Source organism: Pteronotus mesoamericanus, unplaced genomic scaffold, assembly GCF_021234165.1.
Source record: "Pteronotus mesoamericanus isolate MK-2021 breed Mesoamerican mustached bat unplaced genomic scaffold, CSHL_Meso_final contig_24, whole genome shotgun sequence".
Taxonomy (NCBI): domain Eukaryota; kingdom Metazoa; phylum Chordata; class Mammalia; order Chiroptera; family Mormoopidae; genus Pteronotus; species Pteronotus mesoamericanus.
In genome coordinates, this window is record NW_026555100.1 from 25,654,152 (window position 1) to 25,676,734 (window position 22,583).

Consider the following 22,583-nt stretch of genomic DNA (forward strand, 5'->3'; position numbering starts at 1 on the left):
ATTCCTCCCAGAGATTGAGAGAATGGCTACCTATGTCTCCATACTTGTTTGAAACCACCATTTTGGCTGGTTTTAATTATTTCATGCAGTCCTGAACCCCAAAACTATTTGAAAATCACTGTTGATTATTAAGTTACTGGTCTAATAGATAATACAATGTTTGTGGGGTGGCCTGAAATATTTATTCTCAAGGAAAAGGAAGATTGTTGAAATGTACTTATTCCTCACCAACATTTGTAACATACATACTTTCAAATATCATTAGCTGAGACTGTATCCTTTTAAATAACATTTAAAAAATGTTTTTTATGCATTGGTCTTAAGTGGTTTAAGTTGATCTTCCATGAAGAAAGATAACAGTATATACAAAGCTAGTCACAGCATGAAATTTTAAATAACTCTCAAAAGGTATTTTGTCATTAAGGGAATAAAGGCTCTCTTACCAGTTACGTAGGGCCTAAGGCTGCCTTTAATCAGAACTCAAATTTTGTCAAATGGTTGTCTGCATTTTTAAAAAATTTCTATACACACGTATCTGAAGGGTCATTCATTTCCATGCCTTTGTGTAGCTTTTTCCCTCAATTCTCTTGTTCATTCAACCTCAGGGAGTTCTGTATAGGAAATAAAAGTCTCAGGCTGCCGATGTAACTCATTTACCCTGGTGCAGGGTTACTCATGTTTTCACTTGTAGAAAAAATCCTCCAAACGCATGAACATTTTCTTTGTTTATGCTTGTTGAATAAATGGATGGATGGATAGATGGATAACAAAAGATTAAGAGAACAGAAGTTTTAGTGGAAGGGCCTGGCTAAAGCCAGGAGATTTGTATTCTAGTCATAATGGGACCACTATCTAGTTGTATGATGCTGGACGAGCCTTTTTATTTCTCTAGGCCTTTGTTTCCTCATCTCTAAAAAGATGGAGGAGGGTGATTGTGCTTGGACTATATCAGATTTCTCAGCCATTGCGAATCACCGGGAAGTTGTTTGAGATCCAGATTCCCCACCCCCTTCCCTTCCAATAGAGAGGTTGAGTTAGTAAATCTGCAATTAGGTAGGCCTGGGAATCTATATTTTTATGAAAAGTTTCTGAGTACATTTTATAATTTGTCAAATGTAGCAGTCCTCATCTACCATGTTCTCTGGTGTCACTTCTAACTATGACAACGTATCATTAATATACTGTGGAATGTGCAGTTACAAACCCATTACCTAAAAATGGGGTACCTATAAACAAAATGCAGATAAGCATTTCAAAGGGGATAATTTCTTCTTTTCTCTCCTGAGAAGTTATATTTTGGAGTACTAGAAAAGAGAGATTTCTTTTTCCATCATCTTTGGTTATTTGTGTCTTGATTTCTAATATGCATTCCAGCTGTTTTTCTTTCTCAGCTGATGATATGAAAGACTATACTGAAAATCCCACTAATCAATATGTATGCATATTTTTAAAAGAAACTGAAGGAGATTGCATTTCCAAGGACAGATGAATTGAAAAAGGACCTTTTAAAGAAATATAACATAGAATACCAAGAATATATGCAAGGCAAAGTAAGTTCAATTGATACATTTATTTCATGATTTTTCTGTGCAGTATATTTTTGAACTTCATTTTCATGTGAGTTTTTAAAGTGTCATATGCATTTAAATTAAAAATTAAAGATGCAGTGATGTAACACCAATAAAAAATTCATGTTGATGTCAGGTTAAGCACTTGCACAAAAGATGTGGTGTTTTTATTTCCCTACAACATCTGATAAAGTGATGCATTAGAAAATAGATTTCCTACGATGATTTCCAGAGCTTTTTGACCAGCTCTTGCCAATGTAACCCTGAGCCAGGTGGAGGTAGTAGGAGGTAGGGAGAACAGTATATGGTTTCTGATGAATCTAATTTGTGGGCTTTGGAAATGTGAATTTGATTCTTACATATCACAGTCAATATTTCATCGAGGTAGAATGATAATTATATGAGTGAAATGTGATCATGTCACCCAGGGTTGATGGTTTCTGGATTCTTATTAAATAAAGAGTGAAGATGATCATAATAAGAGACTGAAAGGCATTTGAAAGAAGAAATTGGCCAGTGTATAGATACTCAGGTTTAAAGCATTCATTCTTAATGTTTTCAGCTTTATTATAAGGTTGTTTTGCTTTTTGTGTTTATGTGCTCTGGAAGTTGTCACTTTTATTGACTTCAGTTAACCCTGAACATAGTCACCGAGCTTTACTTCCCCAGGCCTAGCCAAAAGTCAGGTTTGAGTGAAGTGTTCTGACAAAGTGACAGAGGAAATGTTGAAATCAGAAGATTCCCTCAAGTGTGGATATTGATGATTTGCTGTGAACTGTGAAAGAGAAAAATGATTCTGGAGGCTCAGACAAAGCAACAGCAAGGGAGAGAAAAGGCCGGTTACGTCTCCCTTCCATATTCAGCAGTGGATCTGGATGTCCCCTCAGGAATCCCTTGGCGGAACAGCCCCAGCAGCTGCTGCATGGTCGGCCTTTGGCAATACCAGTTACTTCGCAGGCCGCAGTAGTAGCCTCCCATGTGTATGACATGTAGAAATCTTAGGGGAGGTAGCGCGGCAGCCTTTATGCCCAGGAGAGATGAGCAGACACACTGGTAAGCCCTTGCTACAGGCAGGCCGCACCAGTATTACCTGGGAGCTTGTTAGAAATGCAGAATTTGCCCTCTAATAGGACCCTGGATGACCATGTAGGCATGCATGTGCCGCTGGAAGCTTGCCCCTCCCCCCTCCACCACCACCTCACAGTAGCTCTCAAAGCCTAGTTTTCATAAAATCATTTGGAGAGCTTATTAAAAATTTATGTTTTCTTGCCTAGTAATGCCTGGCTATAAAACCGAGGAGCTTAGGAATCTTCATTTTTAACGAAAGTCCTGGTTGGTTGTACTAGAGACGACTGGACCCATTTTGAGAACTGTTCCTTGGTGATCCGCCTTCTCCACCCAGTTGCAGCAGTATGAGTTCTAGAGCCAAATGCAAGGGGCTCTAGGGCAGCACTGGCCAATAGACCTGCCTGGGATAATGGGGACGTCCCATGTGGCACTCCCTGATATGGGAGCCACAGGCCACACGGTACTTCAAATGTGGCTAGCGGGATTGAGGACCAGAATGAAGATTAAAATTCATTTACTTTTAATATATTTAAATTTAAATAGCCGCTATGGCTAGAGGCGACAATATTGGACAGCGCATTTTATGAGGTATTTTGTTCCACATGGTTTGGTCGGTCAGGCTGAGCAGACTGTCCTGACCTTGATTTTCTAGTATTTGAAAGTGCAGGGGAATGGAGCGAACTTGATTGTCATGGCCTATCTCTGGTAAAATATGAGTGGATTTAGAACTACTGCCCAAATCAGGTTAAGGGGCTTTTGCCTCCACACTATATATTTTCCTCACTGTCACATGAATGCCCCACGGGCACATCAGTGGATCTAGCTGTGTCTCTGTCTGCTGGAAGATTGAATGTGTCTAATCCCCATTTGATGTTCTTGCCTTGGAAACTAACCTTTTGTTCTGGCAACCACATTTTGGCAGAACAAACTGGGTAAAGCCGAATTTCTCAAAAACTGGGAACATCAGCGATTGATAGAGGCAGAAAGGAAGCGGATCGCTCAGATGCGCCAGCAACAGCTAGAAACGGAACAGTTTCTGTTTTTTGAAGATCAACTGAAAAAGCAAGAATTAGCCCGAGGTCAGATGCGAAGCCAGGAAACCCCAGGGCTGTGCGACCAGATTGATGGGAATGCTTTGTCCTGCTTCCCCACCCACCAAAACAATTCCTTGCTGAATGTATTTGCGGATCAACCACATAAAAGTGATGTAACCAATTATACTAGCCACTCTCCTCCGGTCAACAGGGCCTTAAAGCCAGCTGCTACTCTAAGTGCTGTTCAGAGTAAGTGATGAAATACGTCCCTGTGGGACATTGAATCTCTTCCAGTGGAGCCGTATTTCTGGAACATCTTGAGGGGGGTGGTCCTCATTTCATTATCAATTGTAATAGGACCCCTCTCCATGATATGTACATGTAGATAGAGCTAATCTTTCTATACCATATGGCTTGTACTATATGTAGCCTGAAAATTCAGGAGACACGATTTCATGATTTGCCCCTGATAGAGCAGAGACTCTAATAAACGGGACTGTATTTGGTTATGGTGCAGAGATTTTAAAAGGCTAGAATTCCAAGCTTATTTTTTTCTTTGATGCATTTAAACCGAGAAACATGAATCTTAAACACTTATACTGGAGATGAAAGACTATATTGAGAAACTTGCTTGTCCAGAACTTTGCTTGGCAATTTGAATTTAAATGGCTAGCATATCCTGGGGCCAGGAAGACCTGCACAGGGGTAGTTAACCCTCAGGCGGATTATGTGTTTCTCACAACAGTTAGTGCTGCTTAGTACAAGTTTTCAGGCTTAAAGGGAATTCTTTCTGGCAGACACTGTCAGGTGGAGTTTGTGTTTCCATTTATTTTTAAAAAATCATGATAGGCAACCATTTAATAAATTACTGCCAATTATTTTTGAAAACATCATCTATTTACTTAACTATCACCAATTTTCATAAAGATATAAGTAACATGGGAAACACAATAAAGAACATTCATCTTGTGTCTTATAGGATATGAGAGGTAGCTGATGCAGCCTTTGTGCTTAACAGTATATTTGCTTTGTGCCAAAAGAATACCCATGCATACATGTAAATATTTGATCTAGGGCATGAGGAGGTTAAAGTGCTTGCACTTTGCCACTCGTTTATGAAATAACTTAGATGCAACAGGTAATTTTACCTTTCTTCTAGTCCATGGTTACTTTTAAGAGTTTCAAACTAACACATGGAAAGTGGGGCATCTGGTCATTTCATTTTTGATATTTATTTGCAGTTGCTTGCCAAAAACAGTTTTGAAAGATGGGGTATAAGATTTGATTTTTAGCTTCTTCTCCCTTTTCTCTTTCTTAGATTTAGTGGTTGAAGGACTGCGATGTGTAGTTTTATCAAGAGATCTTTGCCACAAATTTCTGCAGCTGGCAGAATCTAATACAGTGAGAGGAATAGAAACCTGTGGGATACTGTGTGGAAAACTGGTACGGTCTTTGTTTCATGTCTTTGCATGGGAAATTTTCAAAGGTACTGATATTCTTGTCATTAAGCAGAGTAGAATAAAAGCAACCGAAGAGTTGTGAACATTATGAAATTGATTTTACATAGATTAATTTCTTAAAACTATTATCATTATTCATGAATTGTTTTTCTAGAAAATGGATGATAAGATTTCAGGGATTGTAGGTTTTTAGATTTTCAAAACCGTCTGGTTTTCTAAGACAAACTTTTGTTGCAGTTTAGTTTCACATACATTTATACAATGAACTCTACCTGATTTTATCTGTGGGAGGTATCTTCTTACCACCCTTTACCATATACATGTGGAATACAACTAGGGTTTTGTTGTTTTCTTTAAGGCAATCATTTCAGCAACTGAAATCTTATGGCACAGATCATATTGAGGTATGGAAGATTTTATCAGAAATATGTGATGAAAGCCAGTGTCAGAATATAAGGAAATAAAAAAGAAAATGCATTTCATTATCTACTTGCAAGAAAGATGAATTTCATTGGAAGTGTCCTTTGTTAGTCTCTTTGAGTCTAAGTTTGTATTTCTGGGTCCAGGAGCATTTTTAGTCATTAACATTTAGCTCAGAAACTGTTGGTTAATTGAATACGTAATATGTTTTATTCAACACACATTCTCCTACTATATTCCAATGTTGCATCATCCCTTTTCCCGCTGGAGAAGAAGCACAAATAACTAGCACAGGAGAACAGCCTGCCCTCTCCTCCCACAGCCACCATATTTGTCCTCCAGAGGGCAGTGTGCTACTGATGCTTCCTCCCCAGGACCACACGTTGTATTTAGTTTAATTCCTTCCTCCATTTATTCCTCCCTCTTTTGCTCCCTCTTTCCCTCCTTCCTTCCCTCCCTTCTTTCCTTCCTGCCTTCCTCAGACAAATATTTACTGAGTACCTCTTCTAGGTGTTGGCATTGAGTAGTCCAAAAAGGCCACAGCCTCTGGCACATGACGCTTACCTGATGCTTGTAAAGACCCAGACAGATAATTAACTATAAACGGGGCTGGGTGCTCTTAGTGGAAGTGCAGGATCATGGGAATGTGTAACTAGGAAACTAACCTTGTTTGGGAGGGCCTTGAAGGGCTTCCCCAAGGAGTGATGTTTACTCTAGGCCTGAAGAATACATAAAGTTAGCCATGAATGAGGGGCTGGGTTGGCAAGAAGAGTTGTAATGAAGGCAGAAGGAAAAGTGCCCAGTTTGTAGCAAAGCCCTCTTTGGTTTCTAGGACCCTCTTTGGGTTGGACAGCTACATACAACACAAACATATTGTCTGTGGTTCCTACCACTGCTTCACAGCCCCTTCCTTTCAACTCTTTTACTTGAAGGGGCTAATTTATTTTAGCTTTCTCTTGATCTTATTGCAAATCCAAAAGATTATCTTAATTATGGAAAATCCTAGCAAGTCCCCTCAGTAGCAGAAAAAAGTTGTAAGTCTTGAAGTGAAATCGAATATAGTTAAAATAAAAACAAGACCATCAACTTCCAAAAACCTTTAGCAATGCCCTCCAGCAACACCACAAAATTATTGAACTAGCATTTCCCCCTCCAAATAAACCTATCATTTTGTTCTGATTTTTCCATTACAGATGTAATATATCAAAACACTATTTATTGACTAAACTGCCATGGACCAGCCTGGGATGCTAATTCCTATCTATGGTACATTTTCTATTGTAAAAATGGGTTTCAAGTACAAAAATGCTGACTCATATTTTTGGCAAAGAATCCATTTTCTAATTTAGTACTTTGTTTTTGAATGGTGGTGGGGATGGGAAGATGATGATGTAAGTAACGGGGCACAAAACTCAGGATTATGTGTATTTTTTTTCTGCCAGATCCTTTTCCCTCCTCTGTCATTAGATAATTATTTTTGCTAATTGTTTTTCAGACACATAACGAGTTTACTATTACCCACGTAATTGTGCCAAAGCAGTCCGCAGGACCAGACTACTGCGACATGGAGAACGTGGAAGAACTATTCTGTGTTCAGGATCAGCACGATCTCCTCACTCTGGGGTGGATCCATGTATGTTTGACTTTTGGGTCTCAGTTTATTTTGCTTGTTGTGTATATGGGGTGTGCTATTTTGCTCCTTGAGGAAATTCAGCTTAATTTAAATCGTTCCTTATTTTTTAATTTTTTCAAGTGTAATAAATATCATCACATTAAAGCATTTTTTTCAATGTTAGGCTATGTCTAAATCTGTCAAACGTGAATTTAAAAGGGTTATGTTATGCTTTTTTTCCTATGAAGTTAAAATAGAGAGGGACATTTGGAAATTAGTGATTTGTTTAAGTGATTTTTACATAGCATATCGGAGACCTATTAAGATTTTTAACTAATTTGCCTAGACAGTTGTTAATATTCTCTTTCCTTTTGCCTTGGGCCTAAAGTAGATTACTGCAAGAAAATTTTAGAAAATGTTTCTGTTAAACAGGTGTTTGTACACATTAAATAGGAAGTATATATATATTCATTCATTAAATAGGAAGTATATATACATATCTATTCATTAGACCGTACCTCCCCAACAGGCCAACGATGTATGAACTGTATAAACAGCCATGGAGTAGGGCCAGAAGGAAGGGGCAAAAAGTATTGGGATCTACCATCCACCAGCCTGTCATAGGAATAAGAGAAGGCTTAGGAATTAAAAGGCATGAGTTAAGTCTTGCCTCTGCTAAGACTTCATTATAAGAATATTAGGAGAGTAGAGGAGACTTTAGTCCCAGCTCCACCTGTTAATTACCATGTGCCCTCAGTGAGGACTCCTAACCTCCAAGTTTCCAAGTTCCCTCACTGACCAAGTGGGACTAATGCAAACCTTCTCTGCCTTACCTGTTAGCAATGTACCAGGTTGGAAAGCCTTGTGAAAAGTATAAACTGCCTTCCAAATTCAAGAAATTATTTATAATGAAGAGTTTGCAAAGCATTCCATATGTCTCTCTATTTGTGTTACTTAAGTAGCGTGCCTTAGAAATTGCTGAATTTTAAAAGCATTATTTAGTTTAACATGATTTTCTGTAGCAAGAATATATTTGAAAGCAATAAAAATTGTAGCAAAGAAATTGTAACATAAACTAGGAAGAATGGCAGGCCATTAAATTCACTGGAGGCAGATCCAGAAAGTAAAAACAGTGGTCTCCAACCATAGAAATTCACTCCACAAAGTCAGGAAATCAAGACAGATCAACTTAAGAAGCAGAAGCTAAAAGGAGAGTCTCACAAATAATGGGAAGACAAAGAAATACCCCCCACTTGAAGGGAAAGGAGGAATGCACACAAAGAGAACTAAATGAAATAGAGGCAAGTAAACTATCAGATACTGAGTTCCAAACAATGGTTCTAAGGAAGCTCAATGAGCTCAGTGAACTCAGAGAGAATTACAAAAAACTACAGAGAAACTATGAGGAACTTACTGCAAACTATATTACCATGAAAAAGGACATAGAAATGATCAATAAAAGACAAGAGGAAATGAAGAATACAATTTCTGAATTGAAGAACACAGTAGAAGGAATCAAAAGCAGCCTCGATGAAGCCAAGGATTGAATCAGTGAGCTGGAGGACAAGGTAGAAAAAAGCTCCCAGAGAGAACAAGAAAATGAAAAAAGACTAAAGAAGAATGAAGAGGCATTTAGGGAAATGCAGGACAACCTGAAATGTAATAATATCTTTATAATAAGGATACCAGAAGGAAAAGAGGATGAGGAAGAGATAGAGAACCTGTTTGAAAAAGTAATGATGGTAAACTTCCCTAATTTGAGGAGAGAAAAAGGCACACAAGTCCAGGAAGCACAGAGGGTCCATTCAAGAGGAACCCAATGAGGCCCACTCCAAGACACATCATCGTTAAAATGGCAAATGTCAAAGACAAACAGAGAATCCTAAAGGCAGCAAGAGAGAAAGAGGTAGTAACATATAAGGGAGCCCCAATATGGCTAGCAGTTGACTTCTCAACAGAAACACTGCAAGCCAGAAGGGAGTAGCAAGAAATATTCCAAGTAATGAAAAACAAAGGCCTGCAACCAAGACTGCTCTATCCAGCAAGGCTCTCAACTAAAATGGAAAGTGAAATAAGGAGTTTCCCAGACAAAAGAAGGCTAAAAGAATACACCTTCACCAAACCAGCACTGCAAAATATGCTAAAGGGACTGCTTTAAGATGAAGGAAAAGAGTCTATGGATACCCAGTTCCTTTCACAGTTACCAATACTTGATATAATCAATATTTTTTAATATGAATTAATCTGACAATGATGTGTTATTTTAATTGTCCTTTTATTATTTGTTGAAACTAAACCTGTTTTTGTATATTTCTTGCCTATTTCTATTATTTTTAAAAAGCTTTAAATGACTACGGTATTCTTTATCCATTTATCGATTAAAGGTTTATAGGATATTTTTTCCCTTAAAAAACAAAACAACTATTAACCCTTTTTTAGATGTGTGTCAAATACTTTCCTATTCTATTACTTGTCCTTTAACTTTTTTTATATGTATATTACTACATAGTCTTAAAGGTTTAATACAGTTATATTGTCAATATTTTACTTTATAGCTTCTGGTTTTGAATATTTTACTTCAGGGTAAGAAAAATATTAGGTTGTGTTTTCTCCTAAAACTCCTTAGATTCTACATATTGGTTTTTAACTCACCTGAATATTTCTTGTATAATGTGTGAAATAGGGCTCTATTTTTTTTTTTATTTCAAGTAATAGGGGTCCATGCACTTTATTTGTTAAATAAGCCTTATTTTACCCATTGATTTGAAATATCAATTTAATCATATATTACATTGTTAGATGTATACATTTGTGTCTAGAATTCTCATTATATTTCATTGATCTACTTGATTATTTCTGTGCTGGTGTCATGTTGTTTTAATTGCTGGGACTTTATAATGGTTTTACATTTTTTAATATTTTATAATTAACTTTGACATTTAAAAAAATAAAGTCAATCTGCATTTAAAAAGAAAGAAGGAAAGAGGAAAGAAAGAAAGAAAAGAAAGAAAGAGAGAGAGAGAGAAAGGAAGGAAGAAAGAAAGAACTCCTACCTTTTGCCACAACATGGGTAGAATTGGAAAATATGCTAAGTGAAATAAGCCAGTTGGTGAAAGAGAAATACCATATGATCTCACCTATAAGTGGAATCTATTCAACAAAATAAACTAACAAACAAAATAAACCACAGGCACAGAAACATGGAGCAGACTGAAAGTGATCAGAGGGGATGGGGAAAGAGGACAATGGTGGAAAGAAGGAGAAGGGACTAGACCAAGAACGAGTATGAATGACCCATGGACATGGACAACAGAGTGGGAATTGACCGTGGGAGCAGGTGGTGGAGGTGGGATGGGTGAAGGGGGGTTAAGGGGGGGAAACTGAGACAACTGTAGTAGAATAAACATGATTTAAAATTTTAAAAATAAATAAAAATAAAAATTATATAATTTCCATTCCTCAGTTGACCTAGGTCTTTGCAGACCAAGAGTTACTTTTTCCCTGCAGAACATATATCTTTCTGTAAATAGATATCAGTGGATTTATCTTCATTCCAGTCAATAGAGTAGAAAGGAGTTTTAAAATCTTACATTTCTTGAACAGTCCATAGTTATACATAATGGCACGAAGCTATTTCTTTGAGCCCATGCCCATTAGATATGACAACATTCAAATAGCAATAATAACAGCAAATGGTTTCGATTCCTTTCTATACGCTAGGCACTGTTCTAAGCATTTTACGTGGATATCTCATTTAATTTTCATAATCCCATGAATAAAACGATTATCCCTATTTTATAGCTGATGAAAAGGGCATGAGGAGGTTAAGGAATCTTCACAGTGTTATACACCTGGTGAGTGATGGAGGCAGGGCTGCAATGTTGCATGCAAAGGACCTTGGTTTCATGATTGAAGTGGTCTCATTCCTTTTGCAAGGCTAATTAGCATTGACTGTGAATTTTAGCGTCATTATGGGTGTGTGTATTTCTGATATCCAAGTATGAACTGCACACTTGTCTCTCATAATACGTGTGTCTATAGCCCCAAACCTGGAAGATAATTCTTTTGATTTATAATCTCTTCCTTCTCATGATGTGTATACTTACTGGCTGTGCATGAGTCCCAAACACCTTTAACAACTTGGAGATTTCCATTCTCCCATTGGTAGGGAAGGATGATCCACAAATGGATACATAGTACCATGTGGTAAATATAGTGAAAGGTTTCCTTCTGTGTCCATGGTTTTGTATAAACCAGAGATAAAGTATCTCTGGGTATCCAGTCGCAGCTCTGCTCTTGACCAGCTGAGTGACCATAGGCAAACTATTGAAAGAAACCTCAGGATCTTTGTATATAAAATTGAGATCATAATATAGCCATCTCTTAGATAAATTAATGATTAACTAAAAATCTATTCAAAGCCTCTGGCAAAATAATTTCCAGTTCTGTCTTTCCCCATAAGCAGAAAGGACATGAACACTCCCAAGAACCCCATCTCAAAGTCATAGTTATTCCAAAGATGCAAAAAGGCACAGTATATGTCAGCAAGACATTTTTAAAACTTCATATTTGATTAATGATGGTAAAAAAGTAAAAGCAAGTAACTAGAGTTTTCTTTCAGAATGCTCTGGGCCTTGGCTAAGACTCAGCTACCCCAATAAGCTTGTCCTCTTTTCTTTTTATAGACGCATCCAACCCAAACCGCCTTCTTATCCAGTGTTGATCTTCATACTCACTGTTCCTATCAGCTCATGTTGCCAGAGGCGATTGCCATTGTGTGTTCACCGAAGCATAAAGAGTAAGTGTGACTACTGAGGGCTCGAGTAAGGCTTTGTCTGAGGCCAAGTGTTCAAGCGTTCACGCATCAGGTTGTGCGGCTCTTGAATAAACAGGCACGCCACGCCCCTGGGGAAAAAAGATGGGTGACAGCCGGCTCCCTTGTACCTGTAGCTTTACAGTCTTACTTTTCAAGGTCCTTTCAATGGTAGAATTACTGGTTCTCTTTCTTCAGTTAACATGACCTTGAAGTGGATAAACTGGATGTTATTCCAGGTTGCCATTTGAGATTTCAGTTCTGCTGTATTATTTCCTGTTGTAGGAAAATTTCCAGCCTTAGTTTAATTACCACCAAAACCTTTCTAGGTTGGGAGACAATGATTATTGTAGCATGATTATAAGCAGAGGACTCATATAAACTTGTATAGGAATCCTGTCTCCGCCCTCAAGTGGTGTGTTTAGCAGGACACCTGCCCACTGTGAGCTCAGCTTCTTTATCCCTGATACTTGCCCGTCGCCAATTGATGTGAGGATGACACTAGAGATGACAGGGTGTGTAAAGGGCTTAGCACAGTGCCGGGCACCACAACCGGCACTCCCTAAGTACCTGCTGTTGCTATCACTACTGCTACCATTGTTAGAACAATTACGATTTTCTGCCACCTGTAATTTCCTCCATGGGGCCTCACCTTTTCCTCTGTGGTCTCATACAATCCTGCAGGTGCTTGGAGTTAACACTGGCCCCTCCAGTGTTTCTGTCCTCTAGACCAGATGTTGTACGATTGGTTCAAAAAATCACTATGGCATTCCTAGTTGGTGGTGTCTTCCTCCATCCCACTTGAGGAATCTGTATGCTTATGCCATTCAAATAAAGCATCTGGGAGGCCCAAACAATCCTTAATTTTTTTGCCTTTATTTCTCCCTGAAACTTAGCACTGGCATCTTCAGGCTCACCAACGCCGGCATGCTTGAGGTCTCCGCATGTAAAAAGAAAGGCTTTCATCCACACACCAAGGAACCAAGGCTGTTCAGTGTGAGTAAACACCATTAGTTATCTTTTTCAGATTTTTTTTTACTCCCCCCGCCTTTTTTTAACAGTATAATATGGGATAAAACACTAGACTGCTTAGTGTGGAGTTTTCTTATCCAGAAAAATCATTCTTTGTAATTTATTCTGACTATATTTTATTAACAAGAGAATGTCAAATTTTTGTAGAACAGTTAAGCTCCCTTTCCATTTATGTATTTGTGTGATACTTAAATACAGTTTTCTTTAGGCCCCAAATAAGCAAGCAATTATTGAATAAAATGATTTACGTGTCTCGTGAATGATTTCTGCCTAATGTGACCACAAAAATGATTACACAAAAACTGGTCATACTTCTTGATTAGCCCAAAAGAAATATTATTTGACTGCAGCCTTTCTTTCTAACTGATTCCCTGGTAGTTCTCTGGCTGTAACATCTGAGAAACATTATTTTGAAGTTAGTATTTATTTAATCTGAAAATTATTTGGCAACCTCTGTAGATAATTTTTTATTATTGAGTATGAATAAACATGTTTGATTTGTTCTGATTGAAAATCTTTTAATATTAGGAGCATTTTTAAATTAGAAAATTACTATTCCCTCCCTAAAGATAATTCTGGTAAACATATGACCTAATTCTAAGGCCAATTGTTTTCTTTCCTAGGTATGCAAACATGTGTTGGTAAAAGACATAAAAATAATTGTGCTGGATCTGAGGTGATATGTTCTGAAGATTATTAGCACCATCAATACCAGACACCTGCCCATGGACGTTGGTTGCTGGATTTTCTTAAGATGTTTCCGGAAATGACTAATATTTTATATTTATACGTTTTAGATCAGAAAGTTTGATATTTATTGCTTTTGCACATTTTGAAGTTTTCTTTTGGGTTGCTCTGTCTCAAGAGTGGTCACAATGATGTTAAATCAGTACCTATTAATGTACCCCAAACAATGCCCAGATAATAAATTGTGCTGCAAACAATAACATGACCATTATCAGAGCTTTACATTTTCAGAGCTTTAGATGTTTTGCTGTATTTTTTTCCTCACTCCTAAAAAATGTAATTCCAAACAAGAAATTCTGAGTGCCGGGTGGCCTCCAAGACAGGCCATCTGTTTCTATAGCCTTCCCCTGGGGTAGAAGAGGAGGCGTTCCCTCGCGTGGGAGGAAACGTGGCCACGTGGCTGCGTGCCGCAGAGCCCGTGCTGCGTTTTCACCGTCATCAAGCCCCAGGCTCAGGTACGTCTACAGTGCATCTTAGTGTAAGGTACCAGAGCAGTGAGCTTCTCCCCAGGGATCTGATGTCAGAGGAGCCGGGGCCACAGACAGTTCATTAACTTGATTTGGAGGACTCGAGCTACTTGAGAGGAGAAGAAAGAAAAACTCAGATAAAAACGGAGAGCCTCCTACTGTGAAGGTCAACAAGGGTGACTGGGAGAAGACACGAGGTGTAGGAAGTCACTAATAATTGTCAGCCAAGAAGAATGAAAAAATAATAATTTGGAAGGAATACTCAAAATTTAAAGTCTCTCTGTGGAAACCCATGCACAGGGACTGGGAAGAAACATGTTTAAGTTGAAAAGGGCAACATAAATACAATGTTACGGTATTACTAAGGCTTGGAGTGGGATTTGTGACTGGTACCTAGATAATAAAAGCATTTACCTGGATTAGAAGACATGTATTAAATAGAAGGAATGGAAACTTATGCACTATTTTGGCAAGTTGAATTGGTAGGTAAAACCTGAAGGTAGAAACACTGTGGAGAAAATTTAGCTGCAAATATAAGGAGAGAAGGCTGAAAGGAATATTGATGAAGGAGCAAAGTCCAGCTATTGGGGTGGATGCCATCTGGGTACCTACATGTGACTGGCAATGAGGTGCATGAGACAGTGATGGGGCTCGGACTATCTCATCAACTGAACGTCAAGGTCAGCTGCCCGAGATCCTGATAAACCCTGGACTTGCTGACTAATTGTTTAATTTCTCTGAAGAGTATTTAAGTGTTAACCAGTCAGGAAAGACAAATAGATGTTAAATTGAGTGAAACATTGGAAAAAAGTATTCACTTGTCTGAGAGGTGTCTATAATGGAATTGCTTTGGAAATATAGCATTTCCAGTGACCCTAACAGGGGTACTGTAATAGGGACTAATGACTGAAATGCGGGGGGAAGTTCCTAAGAAATCAAATACATGCTCTGGCCCCCTCGACATTCCCGGTGAGGTGAGCACGGGAAGGCAAGAGAGAAACCAGCCTGGCAACCCGACAAACTCACTGCTCTGCCCAGATTTCAAAGGAGGCTGTGTAAAAGCTGAAATGCAGACACTTGAGCCCAAGAACAATTCGGAGAGATAAAAATTGACAACTGAAAAAACAACACAGGATTGACAGAAATGGTCAAATGGCAAAACAAACAATTTAGTAACAAGTTTGATGTCCTTTATTCAAGGAAAACCAATCTATGGATTGGAGAGACACAGGGTCTCGCAGTATGGAGTTCCCTTCCCCAAGGACGTTTGGGCAAGAGTGAATTTATAATGTTAGAAGAGGGAACAGAGAAACGGCATGATTGGCTAGGAGGCTGGGAATTTCTACAGAAGGCCAGCCAGTCCTACTTTCTAGGGTAAGGTGAGCAAGCTAAAGCTGAGTTGGAGGATTGTGATTGGTGTGCGTTAGGTTTCCTTGGCAGGTGATCCCCATAAGTGCAAGCTGATGCAGGTTTAGATGGGTGATGTGGGATGGGCCACTGGGGTGGCCTCTGTTTTGCGGGTCCTGACAAATGAATTAACAGCTTCTCTGGGAACAATTGATGCCACACGTTTATTTTTCATTAGTAGGGAGGTGTGTGATTCTAAGGAGATCGGGAAAATGGTACAGACATGCATAAGAGTCTCGTGCTCTGCAGTCATAGCACCTGGGTGAAGCTCCAGCTCTGCCATGCACAGACAATACTTTGGGACAGTGTGAAAACCAGAATACAAGAAGCTAATAGGCAGGGCAGTTTCTGGGATGTGGGCCAACCACGTAGCCCACCTTAACCAGCTTTAAGTGCCGAGCTTACCAGGTATTGGCTCTGTTTCATTTTGCCCTTGCTCCAGCTCTTATGCAAGCTAAATCCCTGTGATACTGTGATTTTTAAGAAAAATGTATTTGGTCAAAAAGATGACAAAAATATTTTTTTCATACAGAATTTGTCATCCATTATTCCTGGCTCACAGCTTCCCAAGCCCTTGGAATTCCCTGAACTACATGAGCAATGAGAGCATGTTTGGTTTCTTGTCCTTAGTTCCTGAAAATATTTCAGAGCCATAAAGGTGAAATAGAGTCTTGTTATTCATGACAAGTCCCTTCCCACCACAACCAGGTTTATGTTAGTAAGGCGACTTCTGTAAATCACCTAAGGATGGGGTCGGTTGCCAGAGGAACCAACCATGTGATTGATTATAGAGGGTGAGAACAAAGATTTCCCAGGACGGGAAAGAGGCCGGAGGTTGAATAGATTGCCAATGGCCAATGATTTAATCATACCTATGTACTGAAACATTCACAAAATCTCAAAAAGAGGGTTCAGAAAGCTCCTGGGTTGGTGAACCAGGTGTTTCCACTTGCTGCTGGGCCCCAAACTCCACAGGGTTAGGGACCTTGCACTATATACCTGTTTATCTGGCTGTGGATTTATAGTCTTCAATATCTTTTGCAATAAACTGGTAATCTAGTGAGTAAACTGGTTTCCTGGTCCTGTGAGCTGCTCTAGCAAATTAATTGAACCCACAAAGGGGTCATGGGAACCTCTCATTTATAGCCAGTTGGTCAGAAGCACAGATAACCTTGTGATTGGCCTCTGAATTGGGTTGGGGAGGTGTGATCTTTTGGGACTGAGCCCTTAACCTGTTCAGTCTGATGTTGTCTCCAGATAGTGTCAGAATTGAATTGTAGGACATTCAGGGTGTTCAAGAATTGCTTGGTAGTGTGGGAAAACTCCACAAACATTGATACTGGGGTGCAACCTCTTTACCCCTGTCTTTGAATACTCAAAACTCTCTTGACTACTCAGAACATTTATGAAGGAGGTAACTTTCTATTTAATATAAATTCAAATGTATAGAAAGGTTGGGAGAATAATATAAGAAACTATGCTTTCCCTATATATTTTGCTTCATTTACCATCTCTTATCTATCATCTTTTTATCTATCTAAAGTATATCTACATATGATAAAGAGACTCAATATATCCAGTCAGCTTATTCAAATTAAGGAAAGTTATCTAGATAGCTTATTTTTTTCCCCCATAGGTAGATAATTTCTTTTTTTCCTAAACCATTTGAATAAGCTGGCTGAATATATTGAGTCTCTTTACCATTAAATAGTTAAGTGTATATTTTCTAAGAAAAAAGTCTCTCTTAACCACAGTAAAGTTATCAAAATCAGAATGTAATATTAATACAATACTATCATCTAATCCATATTCCATACATAATAATCATTAGTTCTCCCAATAATATCCTCTGTTGCTTTTTTCTTTTTGACCAAAATCCAATCTGGAATCACACATCAGTTATTTGTCATATTCCTTTAGCTTTCTTTCATCTGGAACAGTTTCTCAGCCTTTCTTTTTTCTTTAGTTTGACATTTCTAAGGAGTACAGGACATTTATTTTGTAGAATCATTCTTTGTAAGCTCATGCTTCCTCATGATTATTCTTGTTACACAGTTGTGTCAGAAATCCGCAAAAGTGATGTTGTAACCTTCTCTATGCATCATATAAGAGGCACATAATGTTGGCTTGTCCCAATTTTGGTGGCCTGAACTTACTGGGTTGGCCAAAAAGTTTGTTTTTTTCCGTACGATGGATCTAGTAGCACTTAGTGGTCTTTAACTTTACTTGAAACAATTTTGTTAGATTGTATTGTGACAGCTGTCACATCAGTGTGCATTTAAAAAACAACAACAAAATCGGTGAATTTTTGTGTAGCCATTTTAATATTGAAGATGGAAAAAATATGCAACATTTTCAACATATTATGCTTTATTATTTCAAGAAAGGTAAAAAATAACTGAAATGCAAAAAAAGATTTGTGCGGTGTACAGAGAAGGTGCTGTGACTGGTTGAATGTGTCAAAAGTAGCCTGCAAAGTTTCATGGTGGATTTCTTGCTGGATGATGCTCAATAGTCCAATAAACCAGTTGAAGTTGATAGCTATCAAATTGAGACATTAATTAAGAACAGTCAACGATCAACGTTATGCCATGCAGGAGATAGCTGACATACTCAAAATATCCAAATCAACAAACTTATTGGTGAAAAGGAAAAATGTGTCTTTTATTTTACAGAAAAAAACTGTATGAACTTTCTGTCCAACCCAATAGATTATTGGTGAAAGTAAACTCAACAGATTTCCCTCATATAAAGTTATTTTTCTCCTCTGTCATTAATAAGTAATTTGTGGGGAGGTATTTTGAAAATATGTAAATATTCTTCAGGACACTGAAGACTGGCTCTTCAGGCACACCCTTAACCCAGAAAAAATCATTCCCAGGTACCTCTGGAAACCCTGAGTTGGCTGTCCTTCCTTTGATCAACAGTCTTCTCATCACTGCTAAGTCCTCTCCTCATCCTGCAGGGTCTTACCTTACTGTAACCCACCCTTCTTTTCTCTTTTCTTTCCAATCTTTGTATTTTCTTCTCCAGCCAATTTTTTCCCCTGTATCTCCAGTTTTCTCCTTGACTGGGTCAAGCAAACCCCATCTAACCTTCTTTCTTCCCAATGTCCTATATGCCAACCACAGCCTTCCTAGACTTTGCTTCCAAGGTTTATATTTGAGTTGCCTAAATGATGTTGTTTGCATGTACTAGCATCCACTGAAAAGTTCAATTATTTCTGTTTTATAAACGGGGGTATTCCCTGGGCTCCATGCATAGACAAGATAATATTCCTCCCCTACTCGTTTATTCCCTGATACTGGTATTGTGCCACCCAGATTTTGTCTGACATCTTATACATGCAGAACCTACTATGGGTAGCTCAGTGGCTTGTTTCTGCCTTATGACAACACATAAGCTTGGAAAGTTTAGATCCTAGACTAGAGAAGTAAAGCTTGGCTTTCTCTGTGCATGGGGGCTCGAGTCTTCACCACCAGCTATGGGCGCATTAATCCTGCAAGTCTGGCTTCACAGACAATTCACTGTTCCTTCAGTGATGCTGTCCTCAACTTCTAAGCATCTGAAGACACCATGATGTTCTGACATATTGATCAAAGCAAAACATTATGTAATTTATTCAAGTAAAAATGACTGTCGGGAGTAAGGACAGTTGAGAACGGAGTGGTACCCTTGACATAAAAATCAAAGATACGTTTGTAGACCAAGAGGATGTAAAAGGAAATGTATCTGATGAAAAAGGAATGGCTATGAATAGTGCCTACAGATACAAAAGGCATAATTAAAAGCCAAGAACATAGTGCCTTAGATTTGTGCAAAGAATAGTAAGAATGGCTATGAGTGCAAAGACAATTATATCTCTTCTGAATAGCAAATTAGAAGGTAATTCATTTTACACACACACACACACACACACACATCCCACTAAAGAAAGAAGTGCTGGGGTTGGGGTGTGAGTGGGCATTCTTGGCCTTTTCATTTCCTTGCAAGGAGAAACAAAACCTCAGGCATGAGGTGAAAATTGAAAAGCTGTTCATGAAGGGGATGTGGTTTTCTTATTGCCAAGTACAAACCCAATTAACCAGACTTCCCAAGAGGACCTTGTCACAGAGCTGAAGGACTGCCTCTTGCAGGCAGCAAACCGGTGACATGCTCTCACCTGGCAGAATGAGTGCCTGGTGCCTGAGGTTCTGTGTCTGGAATAAGAAGCATCAGAAATGCAACCAGACCACTGAGGCTTGGGCTGGCCAGGGAGGAGAGCCGTCAGCCACCCTGGAGGCCTGTGTGAGTGTGAGTGTGCACATGCGTGTGTGGGTGAGTGAACATGCGTGCATGTTGAGTGCATGACCAGCAGTGTTCCCTGGACGAGCTTCCTCTGGAATATCGCATTCACAGTAGACTGGGAGGCTCCTTCTTTTGAATATGAATTAATTCCAGAGCCTCATTTGCCACTCTCTTACCTCCTAAGGCATGGATAGTTCCTTTCTTCTCAGATATGTGTTTGTGTAGAAAATGAACCCACTGAGACTGAGAGTCCTTTAGTTTTTGATGCCAGTCTGTATTCAGTGCCTGACACTTACAATGTACTTGATACGGGCTGATTTGTGGCCCCCCCCCCAAAATTCATGTTGAGGTCCTAACCTCCAGTACCTCAGAATGTGACTGTATTTGGAGATAGACCTTTTAAAGAAGGAATTAGGTTAAAATGAGGCCACTTGAGTGGGCCCTAATCTGATATGACTGTTTTAAGAAGGGATTAAGACACAGACAGAGGGGAGATCATGTGAAGACACAGGGAGAAGACAACCATCTACAAAGAGAGGGGCCTAGGGAGAAACCACACCTGCTGACACCTTGATCTTGAACTTCTAACCTCCAAAACTGTAAGACAATAAAGTTCTATTGTTTAAGCCGTGGAGTCTGTGGTATTTTGTTATGGCAGTATGAGAACAAACTAATATAATGCTTAATAAGTACTTACTGAAGTTGTTGCTGGTTTTCCTTTTTTCTCGAAGACTGAATGGAAATGAAATGTCTTTGTTGTCATGCGGAAATCATTCCCTTCTGCATAAACCTTGTAAATTATAGAAGACAAAGCAGGATGTCTGTGGGTTATTCTCAGCTACTGACATTGTTTCTGGGATTTTTTTAGTAGAATTTTGTTTGTGGAAAAATTAGCATTTTGTTGGAGAAAGAGTGTCATTTAAGGTCACCACCTAGAATTGGTTCAGTACTTCCTGCCCCCAATTCATTCCATGCTGCAGTCACGTGAGCTGTGCTGGAGACTTCGTTATTACAGTGGCTTGGATTTAGATTTAGGTTTCTGTTACAGAATCAGCCTCAGTGGTCCCCAAATGCGGAATGCAGATGTTTCTCTTCCGGCATGCCTTGCAGAGTTATCTAACAAGAGAGTGCCTTCTTGTGAAAAGAATGCCTGAGAAACGTCATGTATATGGTGATGATGAAGGAAGAAAGGTAAACTTACAGCTCCTAGGTCTTCTGAGAATTTAGCTTATTATTGACTATGAAGACAAGAGATATGCAAAGAATTCATCTTTGTTTCTTTAAGAATTTTTTTTTTCCTAGTATCCTCGTTCTTCATGAGGCAAGAATGTATTTTCTTTGGGGACAGCTGACAAGACCGTTATTTAGTGACTCTTAGAGATTCATCATACTAATGTCAAAAAATACTTTTCTTAATTATCAAAAGGCATGCCTTAGTTTAGGCTGTTAAGACAAAAATACCCTACACTGGGTGGCTTAAGTAACAAATATTTATTTCTCACAGTTCTGGAGGCTGGAAGTTTAGGTCAGAATGCCAGCAGGTTTGGGTTCTGGATAAGGGTTCTTTACCTGGTGTGCAGACAGCTGCCTTCTTGCTCTGTCCTCCCCTGGAGAAGAAAGGTCATCTCTCTCCTGTCTCTCCTTGTGGTGGCACTAATCCCATCCTAAGGGCTTCACCTGTATGACCTCAACACCTCCCAGAAGCCCCTACGTCCACATGCTACCGCAATAGGGATTAGGCCTCAGCATAAGAACCGAGGGTCGGGGGTACAAAAAGATTCAGTCCATAGTAAGGCAAATGCCAAAAAACTTTTCTTGCTTGTGCGTAATGCTTTATGGAAGCTCTGCTGTACCTCTGAGATCCTATAGTTAAAATTGCCATTCATAGGAATATATGAATAAATATTATATTCCCTCTGATCTGGTATTAAAATGCCTTCAAATAGATTCAAGGAATTACTCATTAAGAAGATAGTGTTCGAAAAGAGTTGCCAATTGATTAAATCATACTAGGTATTAGATTCCAACTATGGAAGCTCAAACTTCTTGAAGAGAAAGAGGTTTTCTTTTTTAATTAAAGTAATATATTTTTATATTAATACTGTTCTGTAACTATGCTTTTAATTTCATAATTTTTAAAATTAAAGGAATTGAATAAAATCCATGTGGATCTATATGTTTGAATAATCAAAGAAGGGCTAAAGAAATGGAAAAAAATGAAGAAAACCAGAAGAAAGGACATTATTTAGAAGGGAAACTAAGATCTTAGACTCTTACAGATCTGTCACTGTGGTTCCCCAGAACCCAGGGTGTGGCCGGGGAGACGCAGAGGACGAGAGAAAGAAAACAGAGACACAGAAGCACCCTGGGAGGGGATGTATAGAAGGAGAGTTCTGCAGACCGGCTTTAATTTGTTGGTTTGAAATAAATGTTTTGGCATCTGCAGACCAAAAGATTTTCTAAAATCAAATGGAGATAATTAATTTAGATTTTTTTTTTGTTTTTTTCTCAAGGAAGACTATACATCTGCATCAGGTAAACAAGAGTTGACTGTGAAAAACTAAAACTGTTCATTCAAATTAGTCATTGTCCCAGTGGGTCTAGGATGTAACAATGGAACGAGAGGTGGTAGTGTTTGGGTGTTCATTTTCCAGATATATTCCTGAAA

At 38.8% G+C, this 22,583-nt stretch overlaps 1 protein-coding gene across 1 annotated transcript in view; it reads left to right on the forward strand.

Moving 5' to 3' along the window:
* STAMBPL1 (STAM binding protein like 1) overlaps positions 1–13,906 on the forward strand; it is a 47,361-nt gene extending 33,455 nt beyond the window's left edge. Inside the window, exons 5-11 of the mRNA XM_054572462.1 lie at positions 1,455–1,550; positions 3,559–3,919; positions 4,989–5,113; positions 7,046–7,183; positions 11,848–11,960; positions 12,872–12,971; positions 13,631–13,906. Coding sequence (XP_054428437.1) covers positions 1,455–1,550; positions 3,559–3,919; positions 4,989–5,113; positions 7,046–7,183; positions 11,848–11,960; positions 12,872–12,971; positions 13,631–13,687 — 990 coding nt within the window. The 3' untranslated portion in view covers positions 13,688–13,906. The remainder of the gene's footprint in view (positions 1–1,454; positions 1,551–3,558; positions 3,920–4,988; positions 5,114–7,045; positions 7,184–11,847; positions 11,961–12,871; positions 12,972–13,630) is intronic.
* Positions 13,907–22,583: the final 8,677 nt, after the last annotated feature.